The following is a 17,769-nucleotide window of genomic DNA, read 5'->3' as shown; positions in this document are numbered from 1 at the left end:
AGCATTGCAGGGAGGATGGAGGATATGCGGGGGGGGTTCTCCAGCTCATCCCACCCATGTCTGGGTGGGGGTACTCAGCGCTGGTGGTGGCTTCAGAGCCAGGAAAGAGGATGAGAAAGGGGTGAGAAAGTTTTGGGGTCTGTGAGCTAGACGGAGCGGGGAGGCAGCTGCGTCCTAGACGTGTTCAGGGCAGGGCCAGGAGCTCCCCACGTCCCCTGGAGCCGGTGCCTGGCCTGCTTTGTGGCCTCTTCCCTCCTCATGCCCTCCTTCTTGCCGAAGCTGCTCCCGGGAAGGGTCCCTGAGGAAGAGCAGAAATAGGGCGGCGGGTGCCCCCAATTACCTCAGTGCTGAAGCGTCCCACCGGCCCACGAAATGTGTGTGCTGAGAGGCTCGCTGGGGGGGCACGGGGTGAGTGTGAGGTGTGAGGTGCTGCCAGGGGCCCAAAGGAGAAGGGTGAGCTGGAGGGGGGTGGGCTGGAGGCTGGGGGCTGGGGAGGGCCAAGGTGGGGATTCAGAGGTGCCAGCCGGGGGATCTGGATGCTGAGTACTGGTATCAGCCTGCACAGGGTGCATCAGGCGGTGGGAAGGACTGCGGTGCTGGGATTGCACTGTGACCAATGGGGATACCAGGTGTGCCTTCACCCCACTGCCCCCCTGCCACCACTGAATTAAACCCTCTGGTCCCACCTGCTTGTTCAGCTCGTGGTCCTGCTTGCCCTCCATGGGTCAAACCCTGGCTGCATTTTGGAGGGGCTTTTTTACTCAGGTGGCTGCCCTTCCCTGTCACCTCTCTGAGCTGCTGGTGGTGGTGTCTGGTGGGGATCCTCATCTGCTTCGGAAAGCCATGGCCGGTCCCATGGCAAGCAGGAGCCCAGTGGTGGGCAAGGGGGTCTCAGCGTGTTGCTGGCACACCTGCTGCTGCTGGTGGGGTGGGGGGTGAGGGGACATGCCGGGAGGCCGGGCCTTTTGCAGTACTCTCGCTTCCCTGCCCTGCTGCCGCCTCACCCGTTTCTGGGTCTGCAGCTCCAGCTGTAAGCCAGCCCCTGCTCTGGGCTCTGACACTGAGCATTTCCACCAGACAGCCACTGCCAACCCAGCTGCTGAGGAAATCACCAGAAACTGCATGAGTGGCTGAACAAAGCCCTGAAACAATGTTAGGCCTGCTTCCTTTTCTTTTTCCTTGTTGAGCCCTCGAGCCTGTGCAAATTCTGAGCTCGCCGGCGGTCCTTGGCTTGCTGCCATGAGAGCTGCTGTCTTCGGGTGGGAGTTGAAGCATCATCCCCTGTGGTAACACCACCCTGGGAGGAATGGGGCTGGAGGGGTGGCACTGGGGGCTAAGTGGGGGCTGGAGCAGACGTTTTGGAGGGCAGCAAGGAAAGCCCACATGCGTGACTTGAGCTTACCCACTCTTGTTTAAAAAAAGTTGTGGCAAAGCCCTCTCCTCTTACCTCATCCTTCCTCCTTCTATCTTGAAGACTGGCTTGAGAAGAGCAGCTGAAGGCAGCCTGTCTGCTGAATCGCCAAAGGGGACAAAAGTGTTTGGAAAAGTTGACTTTTTTGCTGGGTTTTGAGGTACTCCTCTGGCACAGTGGGACAATAAATCCGCCCCAATAAAGCCACATAAACGAGGACCAAGTTATAAAAAAAAAATCTTTATTTCATGTACCAGGATTTTTTTTTGTCATTTTCTCTTTTTAAATTTTTTTTCTTTTTAACAGTCTGAAAAAAACCAAAAAATAAAGAAAATGGAGGTCGGTTTCTTGTACTGGTTTCAGCTGGACATGAGCAACACCCACAGAAAAAAGCTTTTCGGCCAGCCCTCGCCTCCCGCATGTGCTCTCTGGCACGCTGCCGCAGCCCCCCCATCCTGCCTGGCCCTGGGGGGGCCCTCGGCCCTGTGAATGCTCCCCAGCCCCACGGCAGGGGTCGGCGGGCGAGGGCAGCTGGGGATGGACACCCCAACGCTGCCCTCCCTCTATGCTGGGGTCTGCAAAACTGACTTAACTTATTCCTTGGGGGCCACTGCGGGGAGGGGGTTCCCTGTGAATCTTTTTTAAAGGGCTAGGGGGTCACAGGAGGGGATTTCAGCGGTGGAGGGTGAGGGGTGCGTCTGAACACCCGGCCAAGCCGCTTGCATCCTCCTCTTGCCCTGTAATGCTGTTTTTTGGGGGTGACTCCCTCCCACTTCTGCCCCCTGCCCTGCCCTGGAGCGGGGAGGGGGGTTAAAGCAGCGAGGGGGGGTAGGTGCAGGGAGGATCAGGCTGCTTTAAAGCAGAAATCCCGCTGGGACCCGAAGCGGGGGACTGTGCAGCTCCTAAAACTGGAGCAGCAGGAACGGGGACGGAAAAAAAAGTCAAAAAGTGGGTCTGAGCTGCCGAAGGGCTTGGCGGCCCCATCCTGCAAAACCTCGGCCCTGCGCTGGCTCAGGGCACAGACCCGCAAGGGCCCTGTCCTTGCCCCAGGCTGGCGCTTTCGGGGTGTCACAGAGAGCCCCGCGCTCCCCTGCCACTGCCTCCCCTCCTGCCTGTGTCCTCAGAGGGTGAGCTGGGTTAAAAGTTGTTCCTGGCACCGCCGGTGCCCTGTTCCCCCGCCACGGCAGGGAGGGAGGGGGCTGCGGCCAGGCCAGGGGTCCCAGCGTAGATGGTGGGGGCTCAGCTCAGCTCACTGCTGCGGATGAGACCACAGCAGGCTGGGACCCCCAGCGACAGGGGGACGAGGACAAAACCCAGCAGGCATGGAGATGCCCGACAGCTTCACACCTGTCCCTGGCATGGCCGTTGGGACTTGGGGGGCTCAAGCCCAGAGCCGGGGGCTTCCTGGGATGGGGGCCGGGGGGGGACGTGTGAAGACCGAACAGCTGGCAGCCAGCTTTGGGTCAGGGCGGGCTGGCTGTGCCCAGGGGAGGACAGGAATGATCTCGGGGTGGCTGGGTGGGTCTTGCCGTGCCCCCACAGGCAGGACCTAAGGGCATCCGGGCAGCTGTAGGGAGCATGTGGCTGCCCTGGGGACCCTCCGGAGCATTCACAGGCATTCACGAGTGCCACCCCTGGCATCAGCACGCTGCCCTCGGCTTTGGCCTCCCGGGCCTCCCCCCCACCCCCAGCAACATCATCCTGAAAGGATGGGAGCCCCAGTTCCCCTCCACCAGCCCCCACCTTTTCCCTGTGCCTCCCATCCTGCTCCCCACTGTCTTTTTTCTTTTTTTTTTCACAGTTTAAAGCTTGAGAAAACAAAATGAAAAGAAAAAAATACTATCTGCTTTTCTTGCAAGTAAATCCACTTATTATATTTACATTTATTTATAGCTGTTGTTTTATTAAAAAAATTGCCACTTTTTTTTTTTTTAAGAAACCTTTTTTTGTCCTTTTTTTTGTCTCTGTGTGTGTGTGTTTTTGTTTACTGTGTCTGTTTGCTTTTTGCACTGTCACCATTAACCTCAGGGTCCCCAGGGCCAGGGGAGTGGGCCCCCTCTGGGGACTCTGCGGAGGGGTGACTCAGCATTGGCTCCCACCCTCCCTAGGGACAGGAGTCACTCTTAACCCCTACGGACTTGTAGGGGATGAGCAGATCCCCCTGGATCCTGGGGGCATGGAGCAGATCCCCATGGATCCTGGGGCAATGGAGTGGGTCGCAGTTGACCCCAGCACCCCAGGATCCTCCGTAATTGGCCCAAGGACACTGAAGCTGCTGCCAGGCGAAGTCCCATCCCCTGTCCCCCGAGGAGCCCATGCTGGGTTAAAGGTAAGTGGGAAACGAACTGTAAAATTAAAGAATAAAACCCCCGAAAATCCAAAGAGCTGCCTCCTTCTCCTCCTCCTCCCACTTGATTTATTGTCATTTGTTGTTTCTTGGTTCCCTTTTATTTTTTTTAAGTCTGTTTTTATTAAATGTTAAAATAATGGTACATGGGAAATCATGCATTTTCTTTTAAATTTATTTCTATTTTTTAAATCTCTTTCAGTTTTAAAGTTTTTCTTTTTTTTCCTTTTTTCTTTTTCTTTTTTTTTTTAAAGAATTTTTTTTCACTGTTGTCTCTTTCCTCACATTTCCTTTTCATTTGTTTGTTTGTTTTTTGTTTGCTCGCTTGTTTGTCTGCTTATCTGCTTGTTCGTTGGTTTTTTTTTGTTTTTGTTTTTTTTTTGTCATTTTTGTTTTTGTTGCTTTTTGTGGATTTTTTTTTTTTTTTGCGCGTTGGGAAGGTCCCCACCCCCCCAAGGGGTGCTTCCACCTCCTCCTTCCCACTCCTCTTCTGCCCCCTGACCCCTTCCACCCTCCCCACCCCACAGCCCACCCCGTCTCCTCCTGCCTGCTCCTGCCCCATTTTCAGCTCCTGGTGACGGCTTCATACCGGGGTGGTCCGGCGGTTGGCTGTGTTGGTGTGGATAGAGTCCTTGTTCTCTTTCTGGATACAGTTGTGAACCTGGAGGAAACTGTTATCCCTGTCGGAGTTGTAGGTGGCGGTGGGGGTGGTGGTTGCCTTCAGCGGGTCCCTGGTCAAGGTGTACATCGAGATCTCTGTTGATGGGAGGGTGTTGAACCCTTTGATCCCAACAGGAGAGGCATCCCTGGAGTGTGAAGGCTCGGTGGAGCGGGAGCTGGAGCGGCTGCGTCTCTGATAGCGGTACCGGTAGCTGGGGATGCGGGTGATGGCGGAGGACTGGAGGTAGTCCGTGGCACGAGCGTTGGCACGCAGCTGTTTGTGCCGGTCTATGAACATGTGGACAGCCAGCACTCCCACCATCTCAGCTATAATGAAGGACAGGGCCCCGAAGTAGAAGGACCAGCCATAGGAGTAGCTGTTCTTCTTAGAGTCGCTCTTGGAGGGGTCTCCAGCATTGGCTGATATGTATACGATGATGCCAATTATATTACTCAGACCTGCCAGCCAGCCAGTGGGGGAGAGAGAGGGAGATGTCAGAAGGGTCACACATGGCAGTGGTGGGGGCTGTGGGGTTGAGCCCCTGTCCCTGGGAGGTGAGGACGGGACGGTCCCCAGCCACCCATCCCCTCCTGGTGGGAAGCTTTCCTTGGGAAACCCAGGCAAGACCCTCCTTGCGTGCCTGCCACATCCCTGGACTGCATTCCCAGCTGGTCCCTGAGATGCTGGGTGTAAGGAAACCCTCTCCCTCCAGCAGCTCCCAAGCAGCAGGAAAGCCCCTACCTGCAGGGTGCTGCTGCCTGCCCCTGCCAGGCAAGCAGGCAGGGTGGAGAGGCATCCTTGGGATGCTGCTTTCACCCCGAAAAAGGCTCATCAGGGCTGGGGAACACACACACTTCAGCCTAGGTAACCGTGCCCCTGCAGGATGCCCTGGCTGGGCAGTCCCCCTACCCTCCCGCCGCAAGCCCATCTCTGGGGTGTCAGGCCCTGTGCATTCCTTTACCTGCAGACACAAAGAAGATGCCGGCACTAAGGATGATGTTGTGTCGGGTTTTGTAGAACTCGCTGGCTGCAATGCAGAGTCCACCCATGAAAAGCAGAATCACACTCAGGATCGGGAAAATACTAGAGGCTCTAACAGCCCCTGTGGAGGAGCGAGGGAAAGGGGAAGAAAGAACAGTGCAAGTGTGAGAGCGAGGAAAAAGGGGCACAGAAACAGCGCCGGGGTGGGGGGACAGAGGGATGCGAGCACATTTTGTGGGTGGGGGCAAAGGGGAGAGACAGAGGGCAACATGCAGGCAGGGAGTAATTCAAGGAGGGATAAAGGCATTGGGGGACAAAAGGAGGGAGAGAGAAACAAAGTGTGTCAGAAAAAGAGAGTGGTCCGAAGAAACTCTCCTGTGCTTTGGCCGCTGCCGTGAAGCCAGTGGCCTGGTGTGGGCAGGCAGAGGGGGCTAGTGGCTGAGCTGGGAGCCTGCTTGTGCTGCCTGTCCCTCCTCGTGCTGTCTTTTCCTCTGCTTTTGGGGGGGACTATGGGCTGCATGGGGAGCCCTGGCACTCTGGCTTCTCCTCCTGCAGAGCGCTGCCGCTCAAGCCCACTCTTCAAAGAGCAGCAACCCAAATGCTTCCTGTGGAGCTGCTCAATCTGGAATCCTCCCAAAAGGGCATGAGCATCTCAAGGAGAGAGATTTTTTTTTTTTTTTAAGGGCTGGGAAGGAGCTCCTGGTGCTGTGCACTGCTCTGTGGCTGCAGTGAGGACTGAGAAGCGAGTCTCAGCCCTGCGTGCTGAAACACGGGGCTTATCCTAGTGATTAAATGCCTGGGCTCCTTCCAGAGGGCAGTGATGGGTTCGGATGTGCCAGCTCCCACACACGCACGCTCTCCATCGGTCGATACGCGAAGAGCTCAGCCAGCAGAGGGCAATGGCATAGATGCACGTATATACTCACACACACACAAATCATACCCCAGAGCTTCTGGGGGGACTCTCTCGTACTCAAGCAGTGAAAGGCCAGGACTGTGTATACACACACCCCCACACACGCACGCATGCACACACTGCTCGTGGGCTGTTCAGTGGGTACCAACAGTCTGCCTGAGTTTGTGTTGCCAATATTCATATTTTTTAACTAGGAAGGCCTTCCCTCCTCCATTCCCAAAAGAAAATAAGCTGCTAAAGTGTGAAATGAAGCCTTGCTTGGTAACAAAGGTATCAGACGGGCTGTGGTGCAATTCTGCTTGTGGAGCAAAGATCTGGAAGGGGGGATGAAAGCTAATCCCTCCTTGCCTGCAGGAATGAACTGAAGCAATCGCAAGACTTTTTCTTAAGTGAGCAGAGACTGTGGTTCAAAGACCCTGTTGGCATCAGGATCCTACCAGGCACAAGCAGTCAGCTCTTTGAGGAGGGCTGTAGCCCACTGCCTACACATGGGGAGTGCAAAAGGCAGGGAGAAACCTCTCTTGCTTGCTTTCCAGTTCTGCTGGTCTGTGTTTCAGGGAACAGGATAGTGATAATAACCATCTTAATAGCTTCTGGAAAGCGAGGTAGAATTTGACAAATGTGAAGCTTAAATGGCAGTAAGCAGACATCCACTGTTTAGGGGGTTTCTAGAGGGATGCTTGGTCAGTCCCGCAACCTGGCCCTGACCACATCAGTTTTATCTGGGTCTTAATTGTGAAATTCACATCTGTTGGGAGGACACAAAGTTGCTGGCTGACATGGGGAGCTGTGGGCATTATGTGATGTAGGAGGACAGCAGCCTTGCTCAGCTCCTGCTTTCTGCCCCTCAGGGGGACCATACCAGAGAGGGGCAGAATCTTATCCAGTCTTCCTGGGTCCAGAGCCTTTGGTTTATAGAGAAGGGGGCTCAGATGGTGTTTGGATGCTCCCTCGTATCATCCATCTACTCTTAACTCAAGTGTCTTCTAGCAAAAAAATTCAGGGATGCTTCTGCTTCTTCTCTGACAACAGGCACCTGATTTCAAAAAGACATGTGTGGATGGCTGGCAGAAATAAAGTTCAGCGCTTCTAGCCAGACCATGGGCACTGCCCCACAATCATCCTGGTCCCTTGAATGAGGAAATCGCCTGGGCTGATACTAATAAACAACTTCCTAGCCGTTCTTGCCAGTACTGCCAGGCATTGCCCATGCAGAGTGCCCAGGGACTCTGGTTTGGCAGAAGTCCTGGGAAGAAGCTGTTCAGTAGGGTCCCTGTCCAGTCAGGTCTAAGCCAGCAGAAATCCCACTTCCCTCCAGAGTCACCCAAGCAGTCCTTTATTGATTTGCCAAATCCCTCTTTGAACCTGCTTCTTTCTTAAAAAGGGCTCTACCCTGGGGATACTGTCAGGTCCTGACACTGGGCCAATTTTTGTCTTCAGATCTTGTTCCCTCTGAGGGAACAGACCCTTGAGACTTCTCAAGATGTTCTCCCCCTCCCCCCAACTCTTCTTTCTGAAGTGTTGCTGATGCTGCAAGCAGAGTCCTTGCTCCCAAAGCACTCTGCAAGAGCTGGTTTGCCCTCAGAGGCAGCCTGCACAGTCACTGTGCCAAACCGGATCAAACCCCAGTCTTCAGCTCTGCTGTTCAGGGGCCATGCAGCGATTAAGAGACCAGCGCTGCAGAAAGGCATCTGAAGGAAGCAGTCTCCCTGGGTTATTTACAGTGGATGAAGAACTGTTTGAGAAACAAAGAGGAAGCAGCATAAGATCTGCCTCTTTTGACATACAAATGAGCTTCACAGAGACTAAATTATCTCTCTACCGCAGGGCTGGGTCTCCACATCTGGCTTGGAGCACACCAGGGTGACAAGGACCCTTATGCTGAAAGGGTCCCAGCCTTTGGAGACCTTGGACACTTAACCTTGGGAGGTCAAAATGTCAGATTTCTGAAGGGAGAAGATCTCTTCTTGTGATGTCAAAAGGCATTGGGCTTGTGGAGGGAGGGTAGGGTAGCAAGGTAGGGACCTAAGAGGAGGAGTGAACCCTGTTCAGCTGTGCTAAAGGAAGAGCAAGTCCTTGTTCTGGGGCAGGTGAAAATGCTGACTTGTGATGACACGATGTGGATCTGCCCCACTGGCCAGGCTGCCTTCCCTGTTCCCATGCACAAAGTAGTGAGAGCTTCATCTGCACATCACAGGCTGGGCTTGGAGCTCAGGTTAGGTTTCCTTACAGAGGCGCCACGTGCCTGGCATACAGCACCTGTCCTCAGGGCCCTGAGTGAGCACCAGGTCTTTTCTTCAAAGGGCTCTGGCTGTCCTTATTCCTGCTTACCATTCCCATCACTAAAATCACTAAAACCAGCAAAGATCCGATTTACAGCCTCTAGTGGTGTTTGGGGAAAGGTGAAGACAGAAATAGGTGTTCTTCAGACACAGTCCAGCTGATTTCTTAAATCTGATGCAACTGGAATATCAGGTAAGGAAATCATATCATCACAGAATAGTTTGCGTTGGAAGGGACCTTAAATATCATCTAGTTCCAACCCTCCTGCCATGGGCAGATATACCTTCCACTTGGATGAGGTTGCTCAAAGCCACATCCAACCTGGCCTTCCTCTGCTTTAGGAGGACACACACACACATTCACACTGCCCCAGCTAGCCCAGTCCTGACCTGAAGCTCACTCAGCAGTTCTGCAATGGATTTGAATTAAGACTCTGGATTTATATTGTAATTAATTGGTGTTATTAAAAAATATACTATACTATTGGTTGTTACTATGAGTTTGAAACTTGCACTGTCTTATGGGCATTGCCCCAGGGAGGTGTGAGCAGAGCTGGTTTTGGGTGGTGGCAAGGCTCTGGGGTCACCTCCTCTGGCTTGGTGAGCCTCACAAATCCCAGTGTCGCCACCACCCTACCTTCAGAAAGCAAAAGGCACCCGATGCTAACATCTACAAGCCATTGCAAGGAGAAGAGCCTGCAGACTTACGGAGGAAATATTCTGCTGTATCGGCTTCATAATCTGCATCCTCAGGGAAGTGATCGATTTGCTTACACAGACCTTTAAAATTCCCTAGGGAACAAGAGAAAAAAAGAACAAATGAGAACACCAAAACCTGCCTCACAAGAACAGCTGCCTTCTGCGTCGCCCTTTGTGCCTGCTCTGCCTTCCTCCCAGGCAGCACACCCGCTCATGTATGGATGCCCATTAAATGCCCAGGTACCCTCCTGGCACACTCATACACCAAATACCCTCTTAATTGCACAGGAACATGTGATTTGCTGTCTAGATCAAGCCTGGTGCCCTCCTAGCCCCATGCCCCTCGCTTCAAACGGTGGGGAGCACCAGAGGCTTTGGCTAGCAGGTGTGACTCCTGCCACCAACAGACAGGAGAGCACTGCCCACCTCTGAGGGAGGTGGGATGGGAAGACAAGCCAGAGTCTGGGTCAGGCTGTGAAGCATGAGGCTCGGGGGCCTTTCCCTCAGCATCAATCGGCATAACTGTGGGTGTTCGTGTTTCAGCTGGTGTGGTCCTGGTGGATCCCAGCAGTGCTGTGTACGGCGGGGTGATCAGGTTTGGGTGGAAAAGCGTGTGTTTCTCTCAGCTGTGAATTTGCTGCCTATTCATTTCACAGACAGGATACATGCTATTGTTCTGCTCCCATAGGAGAAGAACAAAAGCTCTTAATCTACTTCCTCTGTATGACTGCTTGTTTTTGCATACCTTCGTCAGGCCTCCTCTTGTGTCCATTTGAAGACTAAGGCTACAAGAAGCTTGGTGCAAGTGTGTGTATGCAGCAAAACACCCTTTGCAATGGGGGAGTAAAATCTTCCACCACAAGTGAGGGAAGCTGGGCTGCTCACCCTCAGTTTCGTCAGGCTGGTTTATGTACAGGGCCTTCTGCTGGCTTTATTCATGGGCCACCCTTTTTCACACACTCCATGACAGCAAAGCTACCCCAGCAGGAAGCCAGTGACATCTTCCCAGTCTTTTGCCATCTGGGATGTCTACCAGGCTCTTATTTTCATCATTCATGTCTCTCCCCTCTTGAAATCAGGAATACCACTCCAGGTAATCCTTAAGCCACATCATCACGACCACTAGTTGATTAGTATCTCAAAGGATCAGGTTGTTCATGCTTGAACAGATGTGATCATGCAGAAGGCAATTTCATTATACCTTCTGGGGCTCCCCCAAAGTTTTTATCCTGCCTTCCCTTATATTTCCCTCTGGACTTTTGCACAGAACTGATGGGCATGATCTGTCCAGAAAGGAGGAATGCAGTGCCCACATGAGGTGTATGGATAGGCATGGTGATCCCATGGGCCCCCTCCCCAGAGGTCAGCCACCAAAGTGGGTCAGGCTGACTGATCCGTCAGCAGAAGAGTTTGGAGCCTGAGTCTGGAGAGTGACAAATGCTGTGGCAACCTGGGAAGGCCCTGAGCCCAGCCACTGGACCAGGTGGATGTGCAGGGTGATGGGACAGTGAAGCCACCACACTTGTGGTTGTTGCTTCTGGGAAGGGTTGCTCGTGAGGAACCCAGAGCTCTTCCAGGCCAACCCTACCCAGGTTGAGACCTGCAGGTATCATATCAGGTCCCTGAGTCATGTCTTGAAAAGTTTATTCCAGATAAATTCCAGTGATCTTTCAGGGATTTGGGAATGGCTGAGAGAAGGACCAAGCTCAAAGGATTTTCTTCTTGAGACCAAGTCTTCCTGGAGCAAGGTCTGGGATGCTTTGGGAGGCAGTGCTGAGCAAATAGCTGTAGAAGGCAGGTGGGTCAGCCCCCAAGCTCAGCTCCTTCTGCATCCTGTCAGCTTGTGTCTGATGCTTCTGAGATACCTATTGCCTTTAACTACTAGTTCAATGAGCTTCCATGAAGAGGCTAGAAACAGTAGAGAGGAGTGTGTGTGCATGTAAGAGGTAAGTAGTAGCAGAAGAAGGTAGGAACAAAGCCTCTCCTTGTACCTCTGAAGTATATTTCCACACTGAAACTGTGGGTTATGAAAATAGTTTATTAACCACCCATCCCCAATCCAGTTGCCTCATTCAAGAAGTGCCTGCATCTCAGCCATGGCTATTCTGAAAGAAAAGCTTCAGAGCCGAGAAAATTCCCTTGCACACTCCCACCCTGCAACGCGCCCGTTTAAATACGGCATGAAGGGGGCCCTATCCCTTGCTTGCCCCTGACTGCCTGGGGCCACCTGCCAGCGACAGACGAGCAGCTCGTCACCCTGGTCCTTTGGCTGCGGTCACTGCTCTACAGTGCACGTGAAGACTGCCACTCTCCGAGGCACTGGGGAAGTCTCCAGCCTAAGATCTCAGCTCCTTGCCCAGCAGATCCTGAACGTTGAATGCCTCCTGCCCATACATGCTGGGAGGGCAGGTAGAGACTGCATGCACCTCCCAGGTGAGGCTTCCAGCGCACAGCCAGAGCCCCCCAGTTGGAATCAGCCAGAGAGGGAAGAGGCACTGCACCTGGAAACCCCCTCACTCTGTGCCATCCTTTCCCTGCTCCCCTGCTCCATTTCTTGCTGTATTTGAGCCTGATTAATTCCTATGTAAAGAATCGAGCTGCTTGGGAAAGATGCTGCATCTTGTGCAGTCTTTTATATGGACTTGTGAGAAGCTCATCTGCTCCTGATGCTGAGTGTCCAAAAAGCCTTGCTGATCTAGCTCAGCAAGGTGCTTGGCCACTGGGACGTCCAGCCTTGGCTTGCTTAAAATGCCATGGCATTGAGGAGCTGCCCTTCACCACAGCCTGATATGCTGCACCAGGCTGATCCCCCTCCCTGGCTCAACCCTGCCAAGGTTCATGAGGGCAGGGTGGGCAGCGTGGGTCCCACTTTAGTCCCTGCTTTGTCTGTGCTCAGCACAGAGCACCGTGACTCTGGATGCTGACTATTTGCCTGTGCTACCACACCCTCTCATCCAATGCCTCCTAGCTCCTCTGGGGAATGGATGGGGAAAGGATGCAGAATTTAGGTCATTAATGTGCTAACTGGGAATAGAAGAGAACAAGATTCAGTTTTTGCTCTGCCACAGGCATGCTGTTAAAACCGCTTTTTCCCTCTGCCTTAGAGTCCCACCCTGTGAAATGGGGGTGACCGTACTGCTCTGCCTTGTGCCGAGCGGGGATGCGTTAAAGAGGGCATGGTGTGGGTGTGCTGGTGCCTGCAGCTGTGCAAGCACATGGAGTAGGTGGGTGATGGATGGTGGCAGTTCAGAAACCTTCTTGGTGTAGGGAAGGCCTCGATATCGCTTCTTGCGCCAAGGTCACTCAGCAATTCTCTGACAGACATCTGTGGCCTGCTGAGATGGTGCAGCAGCCTCCCTGGCACCTGTGTTGGTGGAAGCGCTGTGGCCACACACGGGGAGGGGGATGGAGCAGCTCAGCAGTGCTGCCGAGATCTGACATAACAGCCTTTTCCCGTGCTGCACACGCAGTTTGCAGAGCCAGGGAGGGAAAAGCCATGTTCCACCCTATAGTTAATATTCCTGAATGCCTGAGCAAAAGCAAATCATTATTTGGGAAGGCGAGTAGGGCTCTGAGAGCCCCTCAAGGGAGTGAGAGCAATGTCTCCTCTGCATTTGTGTCCCTTTGCCCTTCCCATTCTTTCCAACTTGAACTATTTCATGCTGCAAACCCTGGAACAGGCTGGTGTTGAGCACTCTGGCTTCTCCTGCATGTCTCTCTGAGAACCTTCAGCCACGCGCTTCCACCTCCTCCCTGCAGCTCTCCCAGCACAGTTTGGACTTTCCTCTCATCCTCTTTCTCATGCTCACCCACCAGATCTTCCTCCTGTTTCTCAGTCTCTCTCATTCATTGCAGCCACCTCCCTCTCCCTGGCATATCAGTGTGGGCATCCTTCGAGCAGCCTGCTTTGGGATGTGCAGGCTGCAGAGGAGGCAGGGAGGAGCTTGGATTTTTTTCAGGACAGAAAGTCTGGGGATGCCCAGGTCCATGGAAAATCACAGAACATCCCCCAAGTGCCCTGGGTATTACTGGGAGTCCTTAGACAAGATCCTCACTCTTTGCTTGTTGCTTGCCCAAGCTTTGGAAAATGCAGTCTGGAGGAGCTAGGACTGGTGCAACAGGCATCCCCTCAGTGCATGGACCAGGACAGAAGTTGCCCAGCTGGGGCAATAAGAGCAGAGACAAGCTGCCATGCTGCCAAGAGGGACTGAACGTCTAAGATGCATGAAAATCAGCCCTTCTCCAATGCAGCCAGGTCATCGTTTGGGTACAGGCTGTCTATCCAGGACAGCTGGCAGCCGTCAGCTCTGCTGCAGCGAGAGTCAGACTGAGTTACCCCCGATGAGAACCTGGCTTGGTATTGTTGGTAATACAGTTTATTTTTGTGCTGCTTTGTGCAGTCCTGTCTCTTTCAGAGGTCTCGCTTGCCTGCAGAGTGCAATCCATCACAAAATAGTAAGTTCCAAAGAATGAAAAGCTACTCCCTTCCTGCGGGGTAAGAACACTTTTAAATGGCCAGGACTGTACATCTGAAAACTGGGAGCCAGAGGCAGAGGAAAAGACATCCAAAAGGAGAGAAGCAGACAAAGAGGGATGAGAACAGAAAGACCTGTTTTCCCAGAATGATTTGTGATATTTCCATTTATGGAAAAAAGCAATCCACTGAAAGCTTTCTTTCAGTCTCACTCTCTAATTTAGCAGAGGTTTTGGCATGATGGCTTCTAGAGAAATAAATAAAGGGGGCTGGATATAGCTGTTGTCTCTGAAAGCTCGGAAAGATGGCTTGGTGTTGGCCAAGAATTCAGTACCTCTTTCTCCCACACACTCCCTGTATCATTTTAGGCAAGTCACTTAACCCTCCTTTTCTTTCACACAAAATGAGAATAATGGTATTTCCCTGCCTCAGGGCTATAGCCTGAGGATATTTATATTAAAAATATGGAAGTGATCAGACACTGGATCATTTGGGCCAGATAATTCTCCCCACCTTCCAGTTCAAACATGATGTGCTCATCTTTGATGTGACCTTCTCTCAGATAAATGTGAAGGCTGCATGCATGTGAAAGCTCTCTCAAATTCACACTTGTGATTCTTGCCTTAGAAGTAATCTTCGTTGCAGATTAGACTAATATTTACTATCTAGCCGCAAAAGAAATGTGAGAAATGGCGCATGAAGGGCAGGCAGTCAGACACAAACATTCCTTTCTGGTCCAGGACCCTGCTCCTGAGCATAGCCCATGTGGTACCAGGTGGTGAAGTGGGGCTCAGAGCCAGCCTCTGGGCTTGGAAGACAAATTCCACAGCTACATGGCAAACTGTTGGCATGTCTTTGTTACATGTATTGGCAAAGGGCTTCCAAACCAGGAAAGGAGGTCTGCTGTCCCTGTCAAAGAATGACACAAGTGGCACTGAGTTATTAATGCCCAACCTGACATGACTTCACGAGGTTTCATGAAGCGTCAAGGGAAGCACAGGAAAAGCCCTTTGAAGGCATTTTGAGTGCTCTCCACCCTTCCAAGAATGAAGCACTTGAGAGTACTCACTGTTTTGGGGGATGTGGAGCTGATGAAGAGCACAGCAGCAGGGAGCACAGACAGGGCTCATGGGCATCTGCTTTTACCCACCTGGTTGACATGCCCAGAAGAAAGGCTGGCTTTTCAAAAGTGTTCATTATCCCTTTTGGGGAATCTCTCCATAGATAAGCACCTTACAAAAATGAGACCATCTTTTTATGTGCCTCAGTGCATTTAAAGGCCTTGGCTACAGGGTGTAGGGCTATACCAGCAAACAGAGCCACTGTGCTGCCAGGGATGGTCATTCTGGGGTTTGAGCAGGTGCTGCTCTGACAGCTCTGACCCTGCACAGCAGCTGGGGATGCTGTGCTGGTGGCAATACCTTTTGACTCAGGCAGTTAGTTTTAAGACCAAAGAGTTCGCAGCTCTCCTTAGGGGCAGAGGAACAAGGTAAAGCTCAGTGGGGCAGCAAATGAGGTCTGCAGGGATGAGCCTGGGACGATAGCAGAGATCTCATGTGAACAAAGGACCATCAGAAATCTTGCCACCTTCCTGTCTAAGTGCAGTGCACCTGCTTTGATGCGGTCTTCCCCAACACAAACATGCAGCAGTGCATATGTTAAAAAACCCAAACAAAACCCTAGCAACATAACCAGTATGTTGCATACATAATTCTCTCCCTGGGGAGAGGATAAAAGAACAAACCACATGTGACTGTTATCAAGCCCCATCACTTAGTGTGCCACTGGAAATCATTCAGATATTGTGGTGAAGAAGCCTGTAAAAGAACTGATGGAAAACAAAAATTAATCTTATGGTTATGAAAGAATATCCCTGCTGCCTGCAAGGTAGAACCATTATACCAGCTCTCCTCACCTTATTATTAATAATCATGTTTATTACAGCTGTTGCCAAGCATCAGATGATAAAGGGAGTTTACTGCAGTAAATATGGTACAAACACTGCCTTATAGACCATTGCTGCCTTGACGGGCATGAAGGAAGGGGTATATCACAGCGCATTAGCAATGACCAAGGCTACATCAGTAAAACGGCCTGATAATACCAATCCTGGGGAGATGAGTTTAGTCAGGAAATAGTTAATAAATAGAAAAAGAAATACAGACATAGATGGGCAGGGGAGAAAAAAGTGGACAAAGCCAGTATGGGGTAGCACTGAGGAGAAGATGACAAGGTGGAAGGAAAGAGGTGTTGTGAATGGCCACCGAGCACTGGGGAGAAAAGTCCCATCCAAGCCAATACAAAGCTCCTGTTCTGCCTTTTTCAGCACTTACTCCTCGCTTGCTCTCTGTAGCCCTCCCTGAGAGACACTGGCAAAGGAGAGGGGGCTAATGACAGAAGACACCACGTGTGCCACTGGAGGCGGCTCGGATACCCTCCATAGAGCCTTTACAGCGTGGGAGTGCAGAAAAGCCCCATCACGTCCCAACGTCACCCGCATGGTGCCCCAGCAGCGCTCTGCCTGCCTGGCGCTGCAGCTGAAGCTGCAACGGGGATTGCACTGCATTACGGCCGGACCCTGCGCCTGCTCTCAGCCTTGAATTGTTTTGCATTTTTCCTTGGAGGCGGCAGCCTCCTCGCCTTCCCACCTCACTCCGTAACACTGCTGCATGCTGCTAAGTAGCTGATAGATTCTGCCTTAGAGCTGGCTATAGCTATTCCTTGTACGTGGGTGGAGATGCAGTGGTAGCAAAACCTATTATTAAGATTATATGAAGATTTCCATTTATAAACACCCTCTTTTTACAGGGTTGTAACTTTCAAAAATATCCTCACTGTGGTTTGAAATTTCCCATGCTTTGTCACCGGCAGAGAGTGAGATTGGCTGGGAAAACTGGGCAAAGGCTCTGGAACACATTTTGGTGCAAACACAAATCCAGCATGCTTGAGCTTTACAAGCTGAAACATTGCGGGTGGCTGGTTTTCAGGGACTGCTAGACAATTGTCCAAGTTACAAATGAAAAACCTCAACACAGCAATGATAAAAATAATTCAAAAAATAATTTTTGCATGCATCCAGTACAAACATCTCCCCCAGTAAACAATGGCCTCTATTTTCTAGACTTCGCCGGAATCAAACCTGAGCTGAATTTCTTCTGAAAATAGTGCTAAACACAAAAATGTATTAGGCTCATCTAGATCACCTAAAGCTGTGGATAACTTTGCTCCTCTTAATATTGTATTTCTCACATTTCCCTGCTGTGCTGGCATTCTGAAATAGAAAACAGCTTTATATAAACTTATATAACAAATGCATGTTATGATTTCATATCTATGTCAATGAAATAATTTGTTTTTTCTAACTGATGTTTTCCTGTGTGATTCAGTGAATGTGTAAAGCATTGACAGTATCTCTGATTCCTCAGCAAAGAGGTTAGAAACGATTTCTACAGCTGTTAGAGTGACTAGTGTCGCTGTAGGTAGGAAAAACATAGGAACTTTCTGGCATACGAGCCCTGTTGCAGAGCTTGCAAAGTATATCAGCTGAGTTGGTAAAAGCTATTGCTTTCACCTTGCAAGAAGAGGCAGAACTGGTCTTTAAATGAGCTTGAAAATAGTTTGAAAATGAGCTTGAAAAGAGTTTGAAAATAGTTGTGCTCATATGCTGTAACATGATGCTGGGTTTTAAACTCGTGGAGTGCAACTTAAGGGATGGAGCTGCTGGAGTGAAGGATGGAAAAGCAAAGGCAGAAGTTGATCGGGACATTGAGAGAAGTCCAAGCACAACAGAAAGGGCAAGTGAAATAAATCAAGAGATTACAAGGATTAAAGTAAAACAAACCAAAACTGGCAATTTGTACCAAGAACATTTGTGTATGTGTGTAATGAGTCAAATGTGACACTACAACTGTGAGCCGAGTGACAGGAAGGGTGATGCAATTATCTGCAGTGAGAGAGAAATGATGTGCATAAGGTGTGGGAGGAGAGGAGATGTTCCA

General features: G+C 51.4%; 1 protein-coding gene across 2 annotated transcripts in view; it reads right to left on the bottom strand.

Moving 5' to 3' along the window:
* Nucleotides 1-4,072: 4,072 nt before the first annotated feature.
* CACNG2 (calcium voltage-gated channel auxiliary subunit gamma 2) overlaps nucleotides 4,073-17,769 on the bottom strand; it is a 52,184-nt gene continuing 38,487 nt past the window's right edge. Inside the window, exons 2-4 of one of the 2 annotated variants that reach the window (XM_037390655.1) lie at nucleotides 9,307-9,390; nucleotides 5,381-5,521; nucleotides 4,073-4,877 (exon numbers count right to left, since the gene is read on the bottom strand). In XM_037390655.1, the coding sequence (XP_037246552.1) occupies nucleotides 4,342-4,877; nucleotides 5,381-5,521; nucleotides 9,307-9,390 (761 nt within the window). In that variant the 3' untranslated portion in view covers nucleotides 4,073-4,341. The remainder of the gene's footprint in view (nucleotides 4,878-5,380; nucleotides 5,522-9,306; nucleotides 9,391-17,769) is intronic. The other variant, XM_037390656.1, reaches the window with a different exon arrangement.

This window comes from Falco rusticolus, chromosome 5 (assembly GCF_015220075.1).
Source record: "Falco rusticolus isolate bFalRus1 chromosome 5, bFalRus1.pri, whole genome shotgun sequence".
Lineage (NCBI taxonomy): Eukaryota > Metazoa > Chordata > Aves > Falconiformes > Falconidae > Falco > Falco rusticolus.
Note: the sequence above shows the minus strand (reverse complement) of the source record. Positions and strands in the feature narration are given on the sequence as shown.